The sequence below is a fragment of the Ranitomeya imitator genome, chromosome 6 (genome assembly GCF_032444005.1).
Source record: "Ranitomeya imitator isolate aRanImi1 chromosome 6, aRanImi1.pri, whole genome shotgun sequence".
Classification (NCBI taxonomy): Eukaryota; Metazoa; Chordata; class Amphibia; order Anura; family Dendrobatidae; genus Ranitomeya; species Ranitomeya imitator.
In genome coordinates this window covers 128608340-128632859 of record NC_091287.1, presented here as the reverse complement: position 1 = coordinate 128632859, position 24520 = coordinate 128608340, and the positions used below count along the sequence as shown (strand labels likewise).

The following is a 24520-nucleotide window of genomic DNA, read 5'->3' as shown; positions in this document are numbered from 1 at the left end:
GAGTCTTTCAGATCGAAGACAACCATGAAGCAATTGTTAAAGAGAAGTTTTATTGCCATTTTTACAGACTATTTTAAAGGAAGGAACCAGCAGAAATTTATTCAGGCCTTTTAAATTAATGATGGTACGAAAGGATCCGTCAGGTTTCTTGACCAGAAAGAAAGGGGAGTAGAACCCCTTACCTCTTTGTACCGCGGGCACTTTAACCAGAACCCCTTTTTGTTGAAGTTCCTGAACTTCCGACTCGAGTGCCAATTGCTCTGCAGAAGAAGAACGGATGGGTGTTACATTAAATTTGTCTTGAGGAACCCGATGGAACTCGAACTTTAGACCAACTTCAATAATATTGAGAATCCACGGGCTATTGGAGATTTGTAACCAGGCAGGATAGAAGGCTAAAAGCCTACCTCCTACCTGGTCTGGCAGTCATTGTGGTTTTTTATAGTCTTGGGAGGTATTAAACATATAACCTCTACCTCTTTTTCTATTATGGTCATATCTGGATCTTTCTCTATTTGACCTTCTGTGGTTAAACCATCCTCTATTGTAATCCCATCTATAAGAGGGTCTTCCTAAGAAAGGGAATCGTTTTTTTTATAATCGCCCGCCTTTTCCAATAGTTCATCAAGAACCGGTCCAAATAAATGCACCCCTTCACAGGGAATGCTACATAGTTTTGATCTGGCCTGTAAATCCCCTGGCCAATATTTTATCCATAGGGCCCTACGGGCTGCGTTGGAAAGGACTGAAGATCTGGCGGCCAATTTAACAGAATCTGCTGACGCATCTGAAAGAAAAGCTGCAGCGTCCTGAATTATAGGCATGGAGGATATGATCTCATTTCTGAGAGCTTTGCTTTTGAGCTGACCCTCTAGGTGGTTTAGCCACACTATTAGTGACCGTGCTGTGCAAGTGGCTGCAATTGCTGGTCTTAAGGACCCTACCGATGTTTCCCAGGCACCTTTAAGTAAAACGTCAGCCTTCCTATCTAGTGGATCTTTTAGATTTCCTAAATCTTCAAATTGAAGAGAGGTTCTTTTGCACGCCTTGGCTACTGCTGCATCCAGCTTCTGGGCCTTATCCCAAGAGGCCGATGCTTCCTTCTCGAATGGATACCTTCTCTTAAATGCTGGTGGAGGCGAATCCTTCCTTTCGGGTTTTTTTCCACTCCCTTGTAATTAACGTATTTACTTTGTCCACCACCGGAAAAGACCTTCGGGATTTACGATCTAGACCTTTGAACATTATGTCCTGAATGGAGCATTCTGACTGGGTCTCCTCAATCCCCATTGTGTTGTTAACCGCCTTAACAAGGCAGTTAACTCTATCCAGCGACAAACAGGTGTGGCCGGACTCGGTGTCTACAGACGAGGAGGATGATGGGAAGGAATCTGAGCTCAATTCACCCGAGTCCGAATCCAAATCCGAAACTGGGGATCTAACATCTTTCCTCTTTTTGACATCCATTTTATGAGACATGGATTTAATAGAACCTCTGACTTCTTGTCTAACCATATCTCTTAAAGTGGAAGTAAGGTCAGGGGCCTCCTCCCCAATCAAGCGTTGTCTGCAGGGTTTACATAATCCCCTTTCATTCCCATCTGGGAGTGGTTCCCCACACTCGGCACACTCCCTATGTTTGGCTTTGGCAGAACATTTTCTCCCATAACAAGGAGAGAGGGAATACAAGGAGGAACACACACGTAGATCACTTACCCAAACGTGCAGTGAGTGGTACCGTAACTGGCGGGGGTCCTTCCTAGCCGGTGATGTTCTACGGTATTAAGTATTCTTAACTCCACCAGCGCTACTACTGCCACTAGAACGTCACTGGGAGACCACCTGAGGCTCCTCAATAGCCTGGAGCAGCTGCTCTGGCTGCAGTGCTTCCTGCTCCAGTGACTCCATTATAAAAAATGGGATAGAAGCGCCCAGCAGTCCCCATACTCCTCCTTAAATATGCCCCAAAGGTACTGCCCCCTGATGGAGGTCAGCAGGCTCTCCAGGTGACCTGTCCGGTACCATGTTTAATGGTGGAGTGCTTCAGGACCGCGCTCCAGAGGTCTCCAACCCCCCCCCACCCCCCCACCCCCGAAGGCCCGCCCGCACCCCCCGCAATTACCGGGCAGTTGACCCGGAATCGGACGCCGGAGAGACGTCATCGGCTGGCGTGGCACTACTGCGCATGCCAGGCCGTGTCATCCGGACACGCCCCCTTCCAGACGCATCCCACGAGCCGTCACACGCGTTCGAGGACGCCAGCCCGCCCGGACTGACGTGCATACCCCCCGCTAGGATGCGGACAGACCCTGGGAGGCCCCACCAGGCGCGGCTACAGAAGAGGCTCCTCATACTTACCAGGTACCGTGATGATGGGCCCCAAAGAAGCAAGCACTTTACCCAAGGCTGCTTCTCCCTCCTGTCAGGGAACACAAACGGTCCCCCCTGCCGTGTGGTGCTTCCAGCATCCTAAATAGACAGAGGTAGGGGACCCCCGCTACCTGAATCGGTCTGCCAGGACTGGGATATCTTCTTTGACCTTCTTCTCAAGGCCTGCCTGAAGAGGTTCCCCTTGTCAGGGACAGGAAACCAACTGATGAGGGAGAGAGGTACCGCCCTTTTATGTCTGTAGGTTTCCTGTCCCTGAAGGGTGGATCCCCTCTCTCGTGGTGCTGTCATGGCAACTGAATAAAAATAAGTTTTATTGTACTCACCTGGGGGGCAATCCGGTCATATGGGTGTCGCAGGTCCGGGTCCGGCGCCTCTCATCTTCTTATGATCGCCACCCTCCTGCTTACTTCATGGCTTCCCGGGATCGTGCTACTGCGCAGGCGTACTTATCTGTCCTGTTGAGGGAGGAAAGTACTGCCGTGTGCAGGCACCAGGAAAGGTCAGAGAGGCCCAGCGCCTGTGCACTGGAGTACTTTGCTCTGCCCTCGACAAGGCAGATAAGTGCACCTGTTTTGGAGCACGATGCTGAAGAGCCATGAAGCCAGCAGGAGGGCGGTGATCCTAAGTAGATGGGAGGCGCCAGACCCAGACCCGCAACATCCATAGGACCGAACTGCCCCCAGGTGAGTATAAAAAAAGGATTTTTCTTATCTTTCAGGTCGGATCGGGGGCTTAAGGTACCTTCACACTAAACGACGCTGCAGCGATCCAGACAACAATCCGGATCGCTGCAGCGTCGCTGTTTGGTCGCTGGAGACCTGTCACACAGACAGCTCTCCAGCGACCAACGATGCCGGTAACCAGGGTAAACATCGGGTTACTAAGCGCAGGGCCGCGCTTAGTAACCCGATGTTTACCCTGGTTACCATCCTAAAAGTAAAAAAAACAAACACTACATACTTACCTTCAGCTGTCTGTCCCCGGCGCTCTGCTTCTCTGTACTGGCTGTGAGCACAGCGGCCGGAAAGCAGCAGCGCTGGAGTAGACGGAGATGCAAGAGGCGAGTATAGGTTTGTTCTTTTTATTATTATTTTTATGGGGCAACTTGGAATGCACAAGGAAATCTGTTGCCAGGAGGACCTGTTTCCAACAATCCAATTTCAGAGGAACCTGCTTACATGATGAAGTGGTTCAGAACAGTAACCAGATCACAATTTGTTGCATCTGCCACTGTTTTAAGGATATGCGTTAGTGCTCAGTGATAAAGCAGAAAGGACCATGCACTCACCGGTTTGTGAGCATTCTTTGATCAACACTTATTGTAAACATAGCAGTGTGCAAGTGTCGAGGTAAGGCACCTTCACTGAGAGCAAGATCCTGCATTTTTGTTGCAATTTCTTTGTCTGCTTCCTAAAGAATAAAGATGATATAATAAATGATAATAGGAATTTGGCATGTTTGCTCCAAATTTACCTTATGTGCGCCACTGACAATAATAGTTTGCTTACAGTCTAAGAATATTTTGATACATTTTTGACAATGCAGAAGAACGGATTCCAAAAAAAAATACTGTTCTCCATTGCTTCATTATGCGGCAAAGAATTACATTCTGCAGAGGCAAGGTTTTTTTTTCCTTTTCTCAATTAGTTTAAGCGGAGTTAATCAGGAAAGGTTCTAATTATCTGCTCACTAAAAGCCATATGCTACCGGAAAATTACTAGTTATAATTCAAATTAATGGTCATCCATGTTGGTCATGAATAGACACAGGCCCCGATTCATCAAGACAGGGTTATTCTCGATTAGGAATTAGGAAGCATGCTGGAATCAGATGCTCCTAATTCATTAAGTGGAGCACGCCTTTTAATGAATCGGGAGCGTCTGATAGGAGATATGCATCTTAGTGTTCGCCTCATCGCAAATCTTACTCGGGGACTTTGGTAAGATTTGTGGCGTAAACAACACTGTTCCATCGTCATGAATTTGACGCGTGAGGCTTGCCAAGCTCCATCCCGTTCCAGCTCTGTCCACTTTGTCAGAGCTTGGTGAAAATAATGTGAGAATGCTATAAGTTGCGTAGTTTTAGCACTGCCTTGTGCTGCACCAAAATTCTGTGACTTTTCAAAGCTTTTTACACAACAATTCTTACATAAAAGCTTTTATGAATTGATATCCAAGACGGTCATAAGTTCTACAGTTTAGCTCATAAAGAGGAATCCCAATCAGGAGACCTTGAAAAAGTTATCAAGGTGAGACAAGCTCCATAAGGAAAAAATGCTGAATTATGCCCTGTGCAACACCACAAGCAAAAGAAATAGACCATTCAGGCCATTAAAAAAGCATAACATAGAATTATCTTTGCCTTATCTATGCAGGAGTGGAGACCATATTAGTTTTTCTACTTTAATAAAGTGGGAATAACCCTTTTATTATTATTATTATTTATATAGCACCATTGATTCCATGGTGCTGTACATGAGAAGGGGTTACATACAAATTACAAATATCACTTACAGTAAGCACTTTTAAATAGTTATGGATTTTAATGGTAAATTGCTTTAGCTAGGTAGACAGCAGGAAAATTAGAAAGTTTGCTATTGACATGATTTTTTTTATCTGCCTTGATTCTCCTGTGGTTAAATCTTTTAAATAAGGTAGTATACAGCTGGTTTCCAAGCTTAGGCTACTTTCACACTAGCGTTTTCTGCAATCCGTCACAATGCGTCGTTTTGCAGAAAAAACGCATCCTGCAAAAGTGCTTGCAGTATGCGTTTTTTCCCCATAGACTTGTATTGACGACGCATTTGCGACGGATTGCCACACGTCGCATCCGTCAAGCGACGGATGCATCGTGCTTCTGCGGACCGTCGGGAGCAAAAAACGCTACATGTAACGTTTTTTGCTCCAGACGGACCGCTTTTTCCGACCGCACATGCGCGGCCGGAACTCCACCCCCACCTCCCCGCACCTTACAATGGGGCAGCGGATGCGCCGGAGAAATGCATCCGCTGCCTCCATTGTGCAATGCGCTAAACGCTAGCGTCGGAATCTCTCCCCGACGCATTGCGACGGGGAGATTCCGACGCTAGTGTGAAAGAAGCCTTAGCCACTAGTGCCTGCACGTACTACTTATATGTCAGGAGAGAAGTGAACTCCTAAGATCCCAGACACCCATCTCCAGCCCATTATTTCTTTATAACATTTTGCATCTCATAAACATCCTCACTCATCTCCTGATAGGGCTCTTTTCCCTGGTACATATTCACAATTTTCCCCAAAACCTAGCATCGGACGTTTCCAGAGCAGTTCTCCTAATCATGGCTCGCACTTTCCTTAGCTATACAAATGGACTTTTACCTCTATATGCAATATAGTGGTAACAGTGTAAGCACAGAACAATCACGGACAGACTGATAATGTGCAATAGCAGGATGAAACTTTTGGATCAGAAAGGCGGAGCACAACCCCTCAATCCAAGCAACCAGGAAGTCAGGAGAGTACCGAGCTGTGAGCTGCTTAAGAGACAACCTCAGAATACCCCTTTAATATGAGGGGTAAACCAATTCCAAGTACTAATACACAATATAACTACATAGAAAGACTTACTTCTATGATAGCCTTCATTACTAAGCCAGCGCCCTTTACAATAGCCATAGAAGGGTGCTACAATAAAGATATAAGAACACAAGTTTAAAAGCATTCAAATCTATAATTACAAACATTTAAGAAGAAAACAAAAAAACATTCCCAACCAAAGTTCTTTTAAAGACAATATAGTCTTAGACCTTGCATAACAACAGTACATTAGTTTGGCCTGGTGTGTTCCTTTATAAAGTACAGTTATATGAAAAAGTTTATGCACCCCTATTAATCTTAAGCTTAATGTTTTATAAAAATTGTTTTTTTTTGCAACAGCTATTTCAGTTTCATATATCTAATAACTGTTGGACACAGTAATGTTTCTGCCTTGAATGAGGTTTATTGTACTAACAGAAAATGTGCAATCTGCATTCAAACAAAATTTGACAGGTGCATAAGTATGGGCACCCCACCAGAAAAGTGACATTAATATTTAGTAGATCCTCCTTTTCCAAAAATAACAGCCTCTAGTCGCTTCCTGTAGCTTTTAATGAGTTCCTGGATCCTGGCTGAAGGTATTTTTGACCATTCCTCTTTACAAAACAATCCCAGTTCAGTTAAGTTTGATGGTCGCCGAGCATGGACAGCCCTCTTCAAATGATCCCACAGATGTTCAATGATATTCAGGTCTGGGGACTGGGATGGCCATTCCAGAACAGTGTAATTGTTCCTCTGCATGAATGCCTGAGTAGATTTGGAGCGGTGTTTTGGATCATTGTCTGGCTGAAAGATCCATCCCCTGCGTAACTTCAACTTTGTCACTGATTCATGAACATTATTGTCAAGAATCTGCTGATACTGAGAGTAATCCATGCGTCCCTCAACTATAACAAGATTCCTGGTGCCAGCATTGGCCACACAGCCCCAAAGCATGATGGAACCTGCACCAAATTTTACTGTGGGTAGCAAGTGTTTTTCTTGGAATGTATGACCAAACAACTCAATCTTGGTTTCATCAGTCCACGGACCTTCTTCCAAAAATAAATTGACTTCTCCAAATGTGCTTTTGCATACCTCAGCCGACTCTGTTTGTGGCGTGCTTGCAGAAACGGCTTCTTTCGCATCACTCTCCCATACAGCTTCTCCTTGTGCAAAGTGCGTTGTATAGTTGACCGATGCACAGTGACACCATCTGCAGCAAGTTGATGCTGCAGCTCTCTGGAGGTGGTCTGAGGATTGTCCTTGCCTGATCCCAGTCTTCTTCTCTGCCTTTCTGATGTTTTTCTTGGCCTGCCACTTCTGGCCTTAACAAGAACTATACCTGTGTTCTTCCATTTCCTTACTATGTTCCTCACAGTGGAAATTGACAGGTTAAATCTCTGAGACAGCTTTTTGTATCCTTTCCCTGAACAACTATGTTGAATAATCTTTGTTTTCAGATCATTACACAGTTGTTTTGGAGGAGCCCATGATGCCACTCTTCAGAGGAGATTCAAACAGGAGAACAACTTGCAAGTGGCCACTTTAAATAGCTTTTCTCATGATTGCATACACCTGGCTATGAAGTTCAAAGCTCAATGAGGTTAGAAAACAAAAAAAAGTGCTTTAGTAAGTCAGTAAAAAGTAGGTAGGAGTATTTAAAACAAGAAAATGATAAAGGTGCCTATACTTTTGCACCTGTCAAATTTGGTTTGAATGCAGATTGCACATTTTCTGTTCGTACAACAAACCTCATTTCAAGGCAGAAACATTACTGTGTCCAACAGTTATTAGATATATGAAACTGAAATAGCTGTTGCAAAAAAAATAGTTTTTATTAGGCTACGTTCACATTTGTGTTGTGCGATGTTGCGTCGGCGACGCAACGCACGACGCAACCAAAAACGCAACAAAACGCACGCTAAAACGCAGCGTTTTGCGACGCATGCGTCCTTTTTTGCCGAATTTTGGACGCAAAAAAATGCAACTTGCTGCGTCCTCTGCGCCCTACGCTTGCGGCAAAAAAACCGCATGCGTCGCAAAACGCAGCACAACGCATGTCCATGCGCCCCCCATGTTAAATATAGGGGCGCATGACGCATGCGTCGCCATGGTAGCGCTCGACGCAACGCAAATGTGAACGTAGCCTAAAACATTAAGCTTAAGATTAATAGGGGTGCCCAAACTTTTTCATATAACTAACTCTAGTTATACGCGCCACCTTTGCTGCTTTACCGATCAGACTGAAGGCTTCACATTGAAACTTCTGGTGATCGCATTGGCATACATACCTGGGAGGTACACGTTAATAAAACTAAAGCTAAACATTTTATTGCGAGAAAACACAACTGTAATCCATCTCCCGGTATGTGCTCCCACACCTTATTGCAAGATGAAACTTTAGAGCTGTAACATGCATGCAAAAAATGTACAATAAATAAAGCTATAAAATGAATACCTGAAAAAGTTTGAAAAGCGTTCTACCATTTGATGCTACCATCTCAAGCAGCATATCAAACTGCTGCCCTTCCGTTGTCTCGCTGTATGGTGCACAGAGGGCAAAGGTGAGGAAATCCAAGAGTGAGCTGATAACCAAAGCTCCAGTCCCATAAATCTAAAACAGAAAAAAAACAACTAAACAATAGCATTTATTAAATAATGGCAACATTAAATAAATATGTTCACCATAATGAAGGCACAAATATCTAATAAATGGGAGGTTAAAGAAGTTGTCATCTACTTAGACAACTTCTCATACCCCTCGCTTGGCCCCCATAAAATAATAAAGCCTATACTCACCTTCCATGCTGCCGCCGTTCCCGAGGTGTCGACTCTCGGTCTCTCATGCTGTTATTGTAACATGCGACACCGGCGCCCAGTCAGCGCTGACGTCACTGTCCCAACCTACTACTGAATTGAGCAGGAAGAGGATGCCTGAAAAAAAGCTGCAGCCCGGATTTCCTCTTCATGCTCGATTTGTCCGAAGACGGGGAAAGTGACGCCAGCGCTAACTTAGCGTCAGGTGTCTTAACAACCACACAAGCGCCCTAGGATCGCGAGTGCAGACATCGCGGGAATCGCGCAGCCACATGAGATTAGTATAGGCTTTACTAGTTTATGGGAGGGGGGACATTTTGATCAACAAATGGTTGTACTAGTAGTGGACAGCCCCTTTAAGTAACAGAGCAAAACTTACATTACCTATGATAAATGATTTATTGCTATTTGGGAATCCAAGGGTTTGATTGTGAGTAGATAGCGGACAGATTAGGAAGTGCAGCATTTCTGATCAAATGTCATTGTACAAGTATTTTTTACACATAAAACAAAAAAAGGGGGGGGGAACAGATAAGTGAAGTATATAAGAAAAATTATTACTGACTGTTTACACAAAATCCTCACCTCACCCTATAGTGTTCCAGAAGATCTGCAGAAATCATACTAACAGCCGATTGTGTACTGATGCACTGCAGTGCTGGATGTCAGTCTGCAACAGGGTGTGCTTGTGGCATGAACATGAGTGCCTGAGCGGTGAATCATTGATCTGGGCATGCATGTTTGACTGAAAACCGGTGGCACGAGAGAGATAAAAGTTTCTTCCAGGTGCTGCAGTTTAAGTACAGCGGTCAGGCAGCTTCCATTAAAATATATTGTTGAGGCCAGAGCCTCTAAAGTAGAGCTGCACTTTAAAGACTACTTCTGGCTGGGAGGCAGGGCTGTGGAGTTGGAGTTGTGGTCGGAGTTGCGGTTCAATTTGGTGGTGTCTGTTTAAAACAGACTGACTCCTAAGATATATAATAAATTGGGTACAGTAGTACAATGCAAGATGGGCTGTAAATGTTCTCATAATAATTTGGCAAAGTTATGAAATGTCCTATAAATGTCTGTTCTATTCCTGATCTAAGGATCTCTGCTTTTAGTGGAGATGCATCTGTGCTGAACTTTATGAATATGCTCAGTAGTGTCCGGAGCTGTGGAGATGAATCAGTGCTGCACTTTATGTACATGCTCAGTAGTGACCAATGCTGTGGAGATGACTCTGTGCTGCACTTTATATACATGCTCAGTAGTGACCAGTGCTGTGGAGATGAATCTGTGCTGCACTTTATGTACATGCTCAGTAGTGACCAGTGCTGTGGAGATGAGTCTGTGCTGCACTTTATGTACATGCTCAGTAGCGACTAGTGCTATGGAGAGGAGTCTGTGCTGCACTTTATGTACATGCTCAGTAGTGACCAGTGCTGTGGAGTCTGAGTCAGGGAAATTGAGGAGTCGGAGGTTTAGCTTACCGGCTACACTGCCCTGCTGGGAGAGTGACAAGATTGTCGTATGCAATATTTATTATGGTTAATGAATCGCTTGTGAGACAATCTACAGCCAATAAAGGCCATTTTTAATGACAATAAGTTATCCTGCAGCTCATACACTGTCTCATCTGTAACTTGTTCTTGGCTCATGCACCATAGGGAAATTACAGTAAAAAAATAGATATGTGGATTAGAAATTTGTTTACTTACCACACAGGAATTAAATTTTTCTAATAAGTTTTCCAGAAACTTTTTGGAAGAAAGAAGAGATGCTTTGTTCAATTGCTCTTGCCTTAAGTCATAGTCATCATGCATTGGCTGATTTAAAAAAAGGGAATAAAGAACATTGATTATATATTATATTATATAGCAACGAAAAAAAATATGCTGGTATTCAGAAACAGTCAAAAAGCAGGTGAGCTGCAGCGGTTAGAGTTTTGATTGTGTCAGTCTGTAGGGGGTGAGCATGTTATCGTGTAAGTAAAAGAATTTACACCCTTCCCAATTTCCTATTCTTTTGCATGTTTGTCATACTTAAAAGCATTCAGATCACCAAACAAATTTAAATATTAGACCAAATTAAGCCAAGTAAAATCAAAATGCAGTTTTTAACTGAAGGTCTTTATTATTAACCCCTAACGACCGCCAATACGCCTTTTAATTAACAGCGCTGTGGAAAAAGTGCATAACGCCCCCCAGAGTCGGATTTTCTCCGGGGTCACGGCTGAAGGGGGTAGCCGAGACCCCAGAGAACATGATTTGGGTTGGTTTTTACCAACTCCGGTTTTATGATCGTTGTTAATAACCGTATAATGGCGACCGGAAAAAAGAAAAAAGTATGATGTGCCATTTAATTTCTCTCTCCTCTGATGTGATCGCACATCAGAGGAGAGAGAAACAGGGTCTCCGATCCCCTCCCTGGTACCCTTCCAGTGCTCCTCGGCCCTCCTGCTTCCCCCCATGGACGCCGCCATCTTCTCCCAGGAAGAAAATGGCGGGCACATTGCACAGTGCGCCCGCCGAGATCTGCCGACTGGCACCCAGCAACAATAGGAAGATTTTTCCTATTGGTTCATTTTGGTCACTGTGATAGAGTCTATCACAGTGATCAAAATAAAAAAAATAGTAAATAAACCACCCCCTTAGTTAGGGAAAAATAATAAAATAAAGAAAATGTATTTATTTCCATTTTCCAATTAGGGTTACAGTTAGGCTTAAGTTAGGGTTAGGGTTAAGGTTGGGGATAAAGTTAGGATTAGAGTTGGGATTAGGGTTTGGTTTGGGATTAGGGTTATGGTTGGGATTAGGGTTAGGTTTGTGGTTAGGGTTGGGATTAGGGGTGTGTTGGTGTTAGGGTTGGAGTTAGAATTGGGGCGTTTCCACTGTTTAGGTACATCAGGGGGTCTAAACGCGACATGGCTCCACCATTGATTCCAGCCAATTTTGCGTTCAAAATGTCAAATGGAGCTCCCTCCTTTCTGAGCTCTGCCGTGTGCCCAAACAGTGGTTTACCCCCACATATGGGGAATCCGCGTACTCCGGACAAATTGGATAACAACTTCTGGTGTCCAATTTCTCCTTTTACTCTTGGGAAAAGATAAAAGGCATAGTTACTTACTGCTAGCGGTATTTCTCAGAGCCCATGACAGCACCAGAGAGAGGGGATCCGCCCTTCAGGGACAGAAAACCTACAGGATAAAAGGGCGGTACCTCTCCCCTGCATCAGTTTGGTTTACAGAGCATCGGAGGTCCTCCAGGTTAGTGACAACAAAAAATATACACTTTTAACATATTTCTTAACACCGTGTCTATATATAAAACACTTCGTATAATATAATGTGCTCACCGCACACGTGATGAGGGGGGGAATAAGCGGGTGCTGTCATGGGCTCTGAGAAATACCGTTATCGGCAAGTAACTATGCTTTTCTCAGTCCCCCATGAAAGCACCACAGAGAGAATTGCAGAGATTGTTGCTTAGGGAGGGACCACAGCCTGCAGAACCCTTCTTCCGAAGGTTAAGTCAGATGAAAAGGCTAGGTCTAGAAGGTAGTGTCTAAAAAAGGTTGAAGGTGATGACCAGGTGGCCACCTTACAGATTTGGTCTATTGATACCTCCGACCTTTCGGCCCAGGAGGTCGCCATAGCCCTTGTAGAATGAGCTTTCAGCCCCTCGGGAACTGCGTTTCCGGTGGATTCTAGGTATTGAACTAGACACCTTCTTACATCTAATGTATGGAATTTTTCTTCTTTCTAATTTTTATGGTCTGGACAGAAGGAAGGAAGGATTATCTCCTGGGACCTGTGAAATTTGGACGCTACTTTAGGTAGATAGGCAGGGTCAGTTTGTAGGATAACCCTATCATCCAAGATTTTTGTGAAGGAAGGGCTCATGAACAGGGCTTGGAGATCACTTATTCTACGGACTGATGTTAGGGCTATCAGAAGGGCAGTTGTAAGTGATAAGATTTTAAGGGGTATTGACTCTATAGGCTCAAATGGTAGTCTGTTAGAGCTGACAAGACTAGGTTCCAGTCCCAAAGTGGTAGTCTTTTTATGGTTATGGGTCTAGATCTCACAGCAGCTCTAATAAATCGTGTTACCCAAGGGTTGGCAGCTATATTTTCACTGTACAATGCTCCTAGAGCCGCTATCTGTAGTTTTAAGGTGCTTACTGAGAGGCCCAGATCTAGACCTTTCTGTAGAAATTCTAACACCCCAGCAATTGGGACCCCATCCTGTAATTTTACCCCGGAGGTGGACAAAAAATGTTCCCAGGTCTTGCCATAGATTTTAGTGGTCATGGTTTTTCTACTTTTCATTAGTGTGGAGACTAGCTTATCCGAAAAAACCTTTTCCGTCCGTAGCGACCTTTCAAATTCCACGCTGTCAAGTGGAGATTCTCTGACTGAGGGTGGAATACCGGTCCCTGTGATAGGAGGTCGGGAAGAACCCAGGGATCGGTGACGGATAGCATCCTCAGCCAGAAGAACCAGGTTCTTTTGGGCCAGAAGGGGGGCTATTATTATGAGTCTCGTCCCGTCCTGCCTGGCTTTCCGCAGAACTGCTGGTATGAGGATAGGTGGGGGAAAGGCATATGCGAGACCCTGAGTCCAGGGAATCATGAACGCATCCAGCGCCCGAGGGCCCCCCTGGGGTCTAGGGAACAAAAGGCTCCCACTATTTTTGTTGCCTATATTGGCAAAAAGGTCTATTACAGTGATACCCCAAAGCTCTGTGATCTAATCGAAAATGTATTGATTTAGTGTCCATTCCCCCTGTTTTAGTTGGGTGCGGCTCATGAAGTCTGTCTTCTGATTCTCTACTCCTTTTATATGCAGCGCAGAGAGGGATAGGAATTTGTTCTCTACTAAGCTGAAGATTTCGGAAGTGGCCTTCATTAGGGCTCGAGACCTGGTCTCCCCCTGGTGGTTCAGGTAGGCTACCACTACCTGATTGTCCGAAAATACCGGGACATAATGCCCCCGTAGGTCGTGAAGGAAGGATAATAAGGCACGGCCCACAGCCCAGAGTTCTTTTTGGTTTGAGGAAGCCTAGTGTTCCTGAGTTGTCCAAACCCCGAGTGACCCTTTGTCCATGTGAGCTCCCCACCCCGTGGGACTTGCGTCTGTGGTAAGTATTCGAAATACCTCTATTACCCAAGGAATCTCTTTTGACAGGTTGTTGGGATCCAACCACCAAACTAGGGAATGAATAGTGGCTGAACTTAGAGTCATGTGACTTTCTAAACGCCCCCTTAGTGTAACCTGATTCCTCAAAATGTCCCACTGGAGGTCTCGCGTGTGAAGTTGTGCCCACTGGACTGCTGGCAGGCAAGCAGAAAGGGACCCCAGTAATGACATCGGCCTTCTTAAGGTCATATGAAGGTTTGAGCAAGCTTTTAACAGAAGAGTTATTATCTTTTGTTTAATCTGGGCTGGGAGACGGCATTCTTGTGTTGTAGAGTCCAAAGTTAGACCCAAAAACTCCTGAACTCTGGTTGGTTCTAGTTTTGATTTTTGTAGGTTTAGAAGCCAGCCTAACTTTGTTAGAGTATTTACTACTCTGTCGCACTGTTGTCGGCAGTGTTGGGCTGAATTGTTCACAATCAAAAAGTCGTCCAAGTATGGGACTATCAAAATGTCTTTCTCTCAGATGGGCCATCATTTCCGCTATCAGTTTGGTAAATATACAGGGTGCGACTGATATGCCAAAGGGAAGGGCTCTGTATTGGTGTTCCCTTATCTCTCCTTTCATGGCCACTGCTAGTCTGAGGAATTCTTGGGAGTTCTTGTGGATAGGGATGTGATAATACGCGTCACCGAGATCCAACATTATCATGAAACAGTTTGGAAACAGATTTTTGATAGCTGATTTTATTTACTCTATTTTGAATTTCTGGTTCCTCACATAACTGCTTAGCTTCCGTAAGTTTATTATCGTCCGGAAGGATCCGTCCGGTTTTGGAACTAGAAATAATGGGGAATAGAATCCCTTCCCTCTTTCCAGCGGGGGGACTTCCTGGATAACCGCTTTGTCTATGAGTTTTATAATTCCTTGTTCTAAAGCGTCTTGTTGTTGAGGGGAGGACCTCAGCGGAGTGACCACGTAGTTTTGGGGAGGAAGGGAAACACGGGTATTACATACCTGGTAATGTGTTTTTTCATGAGACATGACGACACCACGAGAGAGGGGATCCGCCCATCAAAGACAGGAAACCTTCAAGATAAAAGGGGCGGCTCCTCTCTCCACATCATTTGTTTTACAGAGTACGAGAGGAACTCCACCGGTTAGTGTACACATAAATAATACATCCTATACGGTTCTATTCACCGACACCCGAGGGAGTGTATAATACAAATAATGCTAATAATGCACCCAACTAATGAAGTGATCAAAAGGGTGGGAATATAAGGGTGCCGTCATGTCTCATGAAAAAAAACACATTACCAGGTATGTAATACCCATGTTTTTTCATCATACATGACGGCACCACGAGAGAGTTACAGAGATTTGTATTCTCTTTTAGGGAGGGATCACTGCTTGTAACACTCTTCTCCCAAATGTGAGATCAGAGGTAGCAGATAGGTCTAGCCTATAATGTTTAAAAAATGTAGACGGAGAGGACCAAGTGACCGCCTTACAGATTTGGTCGATGGTAGCATCTTCTCTCTCCGCCCACGACGTCGCCATGGCCCTCGTGGAGTGAGCTTTCAGACCCTGTGGAAGAACCCTGCCTGCACTACTATACGCTAGAATAACGGCCTCTCTCACCCATCTAGCGATAGTTTGTTTTGAGGCTTTAAGGCCCTTCCTTGACCCCGGGAATGAAACAAATAAAGCCCTGTTTCCTCCAGGATTTTGTCATCTCTAAATACTGTAAGATACATCTCCTGACATCTAGGCAATGGAGTCTCTCCTCTTTCTTGTTACTAGGATTGGGACAGAAAGAGGGTAGGGTTATATCCTAAGCCCTATGGAATCTCGATACCATCTTGGGGAGATATGCCAGATCTAATTTTAATACAACCCTATCGTCCATAATTTGTGTGTAAGGGGGGGGGGGGGGGGGGAGGGTTCAGCTGACAAAGCGTGTAAATCCCCAACCTTACGGGCCGATGTAAGTGCCACTAACAAAGCTGTTTTTAATGTTAGTACTTTATCTGAAGTTGTATTTAATGGCTCAAAGGGGCTTTCTGTCAAAGCTGTCAACACTAAATTTAGATCCCATGGTGGAGGAGTAGGGGATGGAACAGAGTCAGCTCTACTACAGGCTCGGATAAACCTCATCACCCATCTATTGCTTGCCAGGTCACAGTTGAATAAGGCTGCTAAAGCTGAAATGTGTACTTTGAGGGTACTAACAGCTAATCCCAGATCTAAGCCCTTTTGCAGGAACCCCAGTAATGCCACCATCGGGACCACCCCTTCCCGTATTGGCCCTGAGCTGGAGAGGAATTTCTTCCATATTCTCCCGTAGATCTTGGTCGTTACTGGTTTTCTGCTACTGAGCAAGGTGGATATTAAACCAGCTGAGAACCCTTCTTTCTCTAACAACAACCGTTCAAATGCCAGGCTGTCAAATGTAGCCTGGAATTCTGCGGGTGGTTGAAGAGACCCTGTGTTAGAAGGTCCTTGTATTCCGGGAGTACCCACGGGTCCCGTCACTGACATCACTCTCAACAAGTAAAACCATGGTCTTTTCGGCCAGAAGGGAGCTATTACAATCACTCTGGCCTTGTCCTCCCTGATCTTCTTCAGAACTGCTGGAATTAGACACATTGGTGGGAAGGCATACAAGAGACCTGACGTCCATTCTACACTGAAGGCGTCAACTGCCAACAGTCTGTCTGTTGGGTTCAGGGAGCAGAACGTTTGAACTTTTTTGTTGGCTTTTGAGGCAAAGAGGTCTACACTGGGTCTTCCTTACATGTGCACTATCCGTTGAAAAATTGACTTTTTTTAGGGACCATTCCCCTTGCCTTAAGTGGTTCCTGCTTAGAAAGTCTGCCTTTATATTGTCCACACCTCGAATATGCAGGGCCGATAATGAGAGTAAATGCCTTTCAGCTTTCGGCTATGTGCATCAGTGACCGAGAACGGGTGCCCCCCTTGTGGTTCACGTATGCGACCGCTGTTCGGTTGTCTGATAGGACTCTCACATGATGCCCTGTCAAGTGTGGAAGTAACCTCCTTAGCGCTCTTTTGATAGGAGTTCCCACTCGTTTGAGGATAGATTTTTCTCCTCTTGAGCCCAGGGGTCTTGGACCCATAGTGTGTCTGAGTGAACTCCCCATCCCCATGGACTGGCATCCGTTGTGATCACTTTGGAGGCTGTGTATGTCCAGGGAACTCCTCTCGGAGATGACTATCTGTAACCACCATCTGAGTGATTGGAGTACAGAGAGTGGGAGAATGAGCTTTTGCTCTAGCTGCCCCTGAAGATCCAGGTCGTTCTGCAGCACACACCATTGCAGTTCTCTTGCATGGAACTGGGCCAATTTTACTGCCAGTATGCAGGAGGTTAGGGATCCCAACACCGACATGGCTTTTCTTAAAGTCATCTCTGGCTTTTTTAAATGTTGTCATAATCATTTGTTTGATTTTTCCCTCTTTTTCCTCTGGGAGGCGACACTCCTGCGCCACGGAGTCTACCGTTATCCCTAGGAAATTCTGGACCATTGCTGGCTCTAGTTTGGATTTTTTGAGGTTCAGTTGCCATCCTAGTGTCTGTAGAGTGTCCATCACTATTCTGACCTGCTCCTGACAGTGAAAAAAGTTCTTCCCCACTATCAGGAAGTTGTCTAAGTTGGGTATTATCAGAGTATCTTATTCTCGGAGATGTGCTGTGACCTCTGCAATCAGTTTTGTAAACACTCGTGGGGCTGTTGCTATCCCAAAGGGCAGAGCCCTGTACTGAAAGTGACGCAACTGGGACCCCATCTGAACTGCCACTCTGAGGAATTGACGATCTTGTTGTCTGATTGGGACATGGTAATAAGCATCCTTTAGGTCTAGGACCGCCATGTAACACTGAGGATATAGGAGCTTCACTGCTGATTTTATCGTTTCCATTTTGAAGGATGGAATTATTAGGCATTTGTTGAGGCCTTTTAAATTTATTAATTATTGTCCTCCAAGAATTGTCTGGTTTTTTTATGAGAAAAAGGGGGGAATAAAATCCTTCCATCCTTTCCTCTTTTGGAACTTCTTCCAAGACGTGCTTGTCTAGGAGTGATGTTACTTCCCCTTCCAGACTGTCTTGTTTGTCTTGGGAGGACTGTACCGGGGTTTGCATATATCTTCTTGGAGGCCAGTGGTGGAATTTTAATCTTAGGCCTGATCCTATGATCTGTCGGATCCATATGCTGGAGGAGATCCTCTCCCAGGCTGGAAGGAAGTGAGAGAGCCTCCCTCCCACCTGAGAAGGACCGTCACTGGGAGGGTTTTTTGGTGTCTCTGGGGGACTTGCCAAAATAGAAACCTTTCCCTCCCCTGGATCGCTTGTCCAAGTTGCTCCTGTCTCGGTCTCTAAACTGCTGTCTTCGGAATTTTCAGCCTCTCTGACAGGAGCGCCGAAAGGGATGAAATGGATGCTTTGGAAAGTTTTTCTTTTTGTCCCCAGCTTTTTGTAACACTTCGTCTAATGCCGATCCAAACAGGAAGTTTCCCTCACATGACAAAGAGCAAATTTCATCTTTGCCTGAGTATCTCCTGGCCAGCATTTAAGCCACACCGCACGGCGTCCTGTGTTGGCTAAAGCTGCTGACTTTGCTGCCAGTCTAGCCGAGTCTGTCTGCTGATGCCTCGGCTAGAAATACTGCCGCTGCTCTCATAGCCGGTATTGCCTCTAGGATAGTCTCTCTGGGAACTTTTTGTTCTACCTGATCTTCCAGGTTATCTATACAGATTTTAAGGGATCTGGCTACACAAGTGGCCGCAATAGCTGGCCTTAGTGCTCCTGCCGACGCTTCCCATGCTGTTTTCAGGGAACTGTCCACCTTTCTATCCAGAGGTTCTTTTAGAGAACCTAGATCCTCGAATGGCAGGGAGGATTTTCTGGCAACTTTTGAAATTGCCACATCAATTTTTGGGGCTCTCTCCCAAGATGAGGACACCTCCTCTTCAAAAGGATATCTTCTCTTTAGGGAGTTGACAATTTGGGACTTTTTCTCCGGTTTCTGCCATTCCCTCTTAATCAGTTCTTGTAGCGGTTCATTAATAGGGAATGACCTCCGCTTTTTCTTTTGCAGACCACTGAACAAAGTTCTTTGGCTGTCTTTTTTGCCTTCTCGTCTACCAGCCCCATGGTAGAGCGAACAGCTTTTATAAGCTTAACCGTAGCCTCCGCTGGAAATATATCCTCCTCCTCTGAGCTACTATCTGAGCAGCGGGCTGTATCTGAGTCCTCCTGACTCCGATGAATCCCTTTGGGATGCTACTGAGGGGCTGGATCTGTCCCTAGATCTGGCATCTGTGTCGGCTGTCTGTAACACTTTGACAGACCTAGAGACCTCGGACTGGATCAGAGATTTTAGGCTCTCCTCCGCCACTGTCTTGCTGATACACTCCTGACACAGTCTTTTACCCCAAGATGTCTTTAAAGGCTTCTTACATAAGGGACATTCCTTATTTTTAGCTTTTGCCTTATATTTTTTTGGGACCTCCTATACTCCACCCCCCAATGTATGTAAGAAAAGAGGGGAGAGACGGAGATAAAAGAAGAGACGGAGATAAAAGAACAGAAAAGAACAGACATTAGCGTGCTGGACTTTCTCGCAGTTCACTCACCACTCGGACGCTTTCAAAGTACGGGTACCGGATACGGAGGTTGATTGGTTTTCTCCGTGTCTCCCAATGAGACTAGGGACCCCTCCTTTGTATGCCGATCCGTCCGTACGTTGTCCGAGCGGCGGCTTTTGCTGCTGCCATGGCGGATCTGGCTCTTTTCACTTGAGCGAGACTGCCTCTCCTGCACTTCTTGCTGTGGCATTAAATGTTCTGGTGAAAAGCTCTCCATCTTACACACTACCACGTAACAAGAGTAGTCACCTTCAACCTGGCCTAGTTTAGTGACACGGGCAGCACTTCTGGTTCGTTTAAATAGATTCACTTCCTCTTTTTTTTTAATGGATCACCTGGTTGATTTTGCCATTACTGGTCGCTTCAGTAGTCAGGTGCATGTGCGCACCTGTCATGATTTGATTACCTGGCTGATCATGCCTGCACCACTTCCGATGCTCATAGATGCAATCAATCACCTGGTTGATCCTGCATCTGCCGGCCTATAGCGCAACGCCTGCGCTGTATAATTATGCCAGAGCGCGCACCCGGCAACCACTTCCGGTGTGCGCTATTAGATCCACCATTCCCTGGTTGATCATGCCTCTGTCCGAGTGCTGCCGCCGGGTCCTGCGCGTGCACACGGCTATTATTTCCGGTGCACGCTCCTTCAGAGCCTATGCGCGCTTTACTTCCAGGCGCGCACCTGGCCTTTACTTCCGGTGTGCGCCGAAGATTCTGGCCCCTCTGCCCGTATCAAACGTTACGAGTGCTGCCGCTGGGTATTGTGCGCATGCACCTACCTCCATTCCCGGGTGCCTGGTGCCGGCTGGAGGGAGGCTTCCGGGAGTGTCCACGCCACAGATGTCCGGAAGGCAGTGCAGCACTTACACTCAGCGTCCAGATGCTGAGTGCTCCAGACACCGCTCCATACCGCTCTGTGCAACCTCAGGGAGGAGGGAAGAGGGGGAAGGGGGGAGACCTGCTCTTAATGCTCGACAGGGAGGGCCCCAAACCTCCGAGGAGACTTACTCAGCATGCAGCCAGCGAGTAACGAAAGGGTGAATCAAACACCTGAAAACTCCGCCCATATGAAAGAAACCCGGACCCGCCAAATTCAGGAGACAGGTTCTGTAAGATTGCTCTCACTAAGTGTATTGGGGGACACTCACTTGGCACGGGATTAACAGTCAGGCACGATTTTTCGCTTAAACACAGTCTATACGGTTTATTAAAATGTCATAAACCGGGTTATGCACAGTTCACATTATACATTTCAAACACAACAGGCACCAACTGGTGATATTAACTTGCAGCTTTGTCTTCAACACTTCATTTACGGCTTTGTCTCACAGACACTAAACATGCTGGAACTCTCACTTCGCCCAGTTACCATGGGTGTCTGTACGCCGTACTCTTCACCAATGTCCCAAGTCACATACAGCGCACATGACACTGGGTCGTGGTCTCTAAACACGCCAAACCTCACTCCGCTCAGTCACCGTGGGAGACCACACAGTTCATAGAACATTACAAGCACCAATATTCTGCATAGGTACCTGACGGGAGCTCCTGCTCCAATTGCTGACTCCTTGTCAGTCCACTCCTCCGGGAAAGCTGCCTCACAGGGATCACCAACTTGCCTGGGCGGCATATCCTAGTCAGTCCAGACCCACCGAAGGACGGTAGCTTCCCCCACATAGACCATCCAGAATCATAGTCTTTCTGTGCGCTATTCAGGGACCGGTCCTACTCCCAGGACCTCCCAACACACCAGCATGTGCTCTTCAGGAAGCCTCCTCCCAGGTCTTCCAACACAGGTTGCCCAGTGTGCTATTCAGGATTCCTACTCCCAGGAAATCCAACACACTGGCATCTCCTCCTCACATGAACCACACATGTGACCTGTCCAGGTGCTATTCAGGACCTCTTCCAACACCCCAGGCATATGACCTGTCCAGATACTATTCAGGACCTCGTCCAACACCCCAGGCATATAACCTGTCCAGGTGCTATTCAGGACGTCAGTCCAATACCCCAGGCATATGACCTGTCCAGGTGCTATTCAGGATGTAGTCCAACACCCCAGGCCACTAGCAAGTCCAAAGCCCCACCATGTGCTCTTCAGGACTCCTATTCCCAGGAAATCCAACACAGGTTGTTCAGTGTGCTATTCAGGGATCCGGTCCTACTCCCAGGGCCTCCCAACACACAAGTATATGACCTGTCCAGGTGCTATTCTGGACCTCTGTCCAACACCCCAGGCCACCAGGTCCAAAGCCCCACCATGGGCTCTTCAGGATTCCTACTCCCAGGAGATCCAACACATAGGCTCTCCAGGACCTTCCACCGGAACCACACAGGAACCTGTGACCGACACTCTGGTCACATTATATACCCTTAACCACTCCCCTGGGCGGGAGTGTGGATGTGTGGCTAGTTTGTCCCGCCCACTCTCACAACTAGCCTAGTAAGTCTCCCTTACAACTACACCATACATATACACACTCTTGAGGGACTACAGGTCCCAGAACAACATTGCATCAGACTTACCACGCAGGCTCCCTCTGCGACACATATCGGCCACTCACAATTCTGCCAGTCATTGTTCCACCACCATTATCACAATAGATAAGCCTCTATGCACATCCCAAGGAGCACTCACAGCGCCCCCTAGCTGTCACAGGGGTCACTACATCAGTTCCCTTTAATCTTTTCCCCCTCTTTAAGGGATTTAAATACGGTTTCCACCTCTGATTTTATTACGGATCGTAACTCAGAGGCAAAGTTTGGGATTTCCTCACAGAGGACTCGTCCTATACAGGAGTCGCAGAGCTTCTTATACCAGGATTGTGGTAGGGCCTTCTGGCACAGGGGGCAGGTTCTGCGTTTTGTTTTCCCTGTTCTTTCCCTTGCCTAAGATAAATGGGGAAGAGGGGACCCCAATTATACCAGTGAACTTTCACGAAGATCACTCATCAATATGACGCAGCCGTAGGTACTGGTTCTGGAGGAGGGGTAGGATCATGTATGAGATACGTAGGTGGTGGTGTTGGCTGATTCACCACACTGGAGATCTTGCTATGTTGCGTGGAATGGCTGCTGGACCGAGTATTCCGGGTGTGAGCAGAAGATCTCTTCCTTTGTACATCCGGTTTTGTTCGCTGGTGCTGGCACTGCTGCTGCTATGGTGGCTGCGGCGGCTGGAGCTGCTGGTCGCTGTCTTCCATGGCTTCTTACTTCCTTGGGACGGCATGCAGCAAGGAGCTCCATTGTCCACCGGCTTTAAAAACTAGCGGCTATTACCAGCCTTCTCCCCTATGGCTGCGTCGCTGGGGAAGCACTGGTTCCTTCGTGCCCTCGTGCGCGCCAGGTCCCGGAAGCCCCTACCTCCTATCCGGAGAGGCGGCTGCGCTTCCCCCCACACACGCTTCAGACCCATCGGTCCCAGCAGTGGCGGCATCGGACACCGCTGCCAGAACCCGACTGGCCGGCTCTGGATCCTTGCTTCAGACATCTGGAGTCTTCACGTACCGACATCTATTAGGTTCCCAGTCAGGGACAGGAAACCAAACTGATGCAGGGGAGAGGTACTGCCCTTTTATCCTGTAGGTTTCCTCTCCCTGAAGGGCGGATCTCCTTTCTCTGTGGTGCTGTCATGGGGACTGAGAAATTGTGGGCTAAAAAAATAATTTTTGTGGAAAAAAATGATTTTTTTATTTTCACGGCTCTGCATTATAAACTTCTGTGAAGCACTTGAGCGTTCAAAGTGCTCAACACACATTTAGATAAGCTCCTTGGGGGGTCTAGTTTCCAAAATGGGGTCACTTGTGGGGGGTTTCTACTATTTAGGTACATCAAAGGCTCTGCAAACGCAACATGATCATTCTATCAAAGTCTGCATTCCAAAACGACGCTCCTTCCCTTTCGAGCTCTGCCATGCGCCCAAACAGTGGTCCCCCCACATATGGGGTAGCAGCGTACTCAGGCCAAATTGCACAACTTTCATGGTCCAATTTCTCCTGTTGCCCTTTTGAAAGTAAAAATTTGGGGGTTAAAAGATCTTTTTGGGAAAAAAAAAAATGATTTTTTATTTTCACGGCACTACGTTATAAACTTCTGTGAAGCACTTTGAGGTTCATAGTGCTCACCACACATCTAGGTAAGCACCTTGGGGGGTCTAGTTTCCAAAACGGGGTCATTTGTGGGAGGTTTCTACTGTTTAGGTACATCAGGGGCCCTGAAAACGCAACATGTCGCCCGCAGACCATTCCATCTAAGTCTGCATTTTAAAATGTCACTACTTCCCTTCCGAGCCCCGATGTGTTCCCACACAGTGGTCCTCCCCCAAATATGGGGTATTGGCGTACTCCGGACAAACTGGACAACAACTATAGGGACCAATTTCTCCTGTTACCCTTGTGAAAATAAAAAATTGCGGGCTAAAAAATTATTTTTTGAGTGTCAAACACTTAGGGGTTCAAAGTGCTCACCACACATCTAGATAAGTTCCTTAAGGGGTCTAATTTACAAAATGGTGTCACTTGTGGGGGGTTTCCACTGTTTAGGCACATCAGAGGCTCTCCAAACGCGACATGGTGTCTAATCTTAATTCCAGTCAATTCTGCATTGAAAAAGTCAAACGGCACTCCTCTTCCAAGCTCTGCCGTGCGCCCAAACAGTGGTTTACCCCCACATATGGGGTATCGGCGTATTCAGGAGAAATTGCACAACAAATGTTGTGGTTCATTTTCTCTTTTTTCATTTGCGAAAATTAAAAAAAATTGGTTCTTGCGTAAAATGTTTGTTAAAAAAAAAAAGTTAAATGTAAATTTTTTCCTTCTACATTGCTTCAGTTCTTGTGAAGCGCGTAAAGGGTTAATAAACTTCTTGAGCGCTGTTTTGAGCACCTTGAGGGGTGTAGTTTTTAGAATGGTGTTACTTTTGGGTATTTTCTGTCATGTACACCCCTCAAAATGACTAA

At 46.1% G+C, this 24520-nt stretch overlaps 1 protein-coding gene across 4 annotated transcripts in view; it reads right to left on the bottom strand.

The window, feature by feature from the left end:
• The window catches only part of DNAJC13 (DnaJ heat shock protein family (Hsp40) member C13), a 248732-nt gene that overhangs the window by 94412 nt on the left and 129800 nt on the right, over positions 1-24520 (bottom strand). For all 4 annotated transcript variants that reach the window (XM_069730085.1, XM_069730086.1, XM_069730087.1 and 1 more), the window contains exons 14-17: positions 10466-10573; positions 8407-8562; positions 5997-6053; positions 3680-3801 (exon numbers count right to left, since the gene is read on the bottom strand). In XM_069730085.1, the coding sequence (XP_069586186.1) occupies positions 3680-3801; positions 5997-6053; positions 8407-8562; positions 10466-10573 (443 nt within the window). The remainder of the gene's footprint in view (positions 1-3679; positions 3802-5996; positions 6054-8406; positions 8563-10465; positions 10574-24520) is intronic.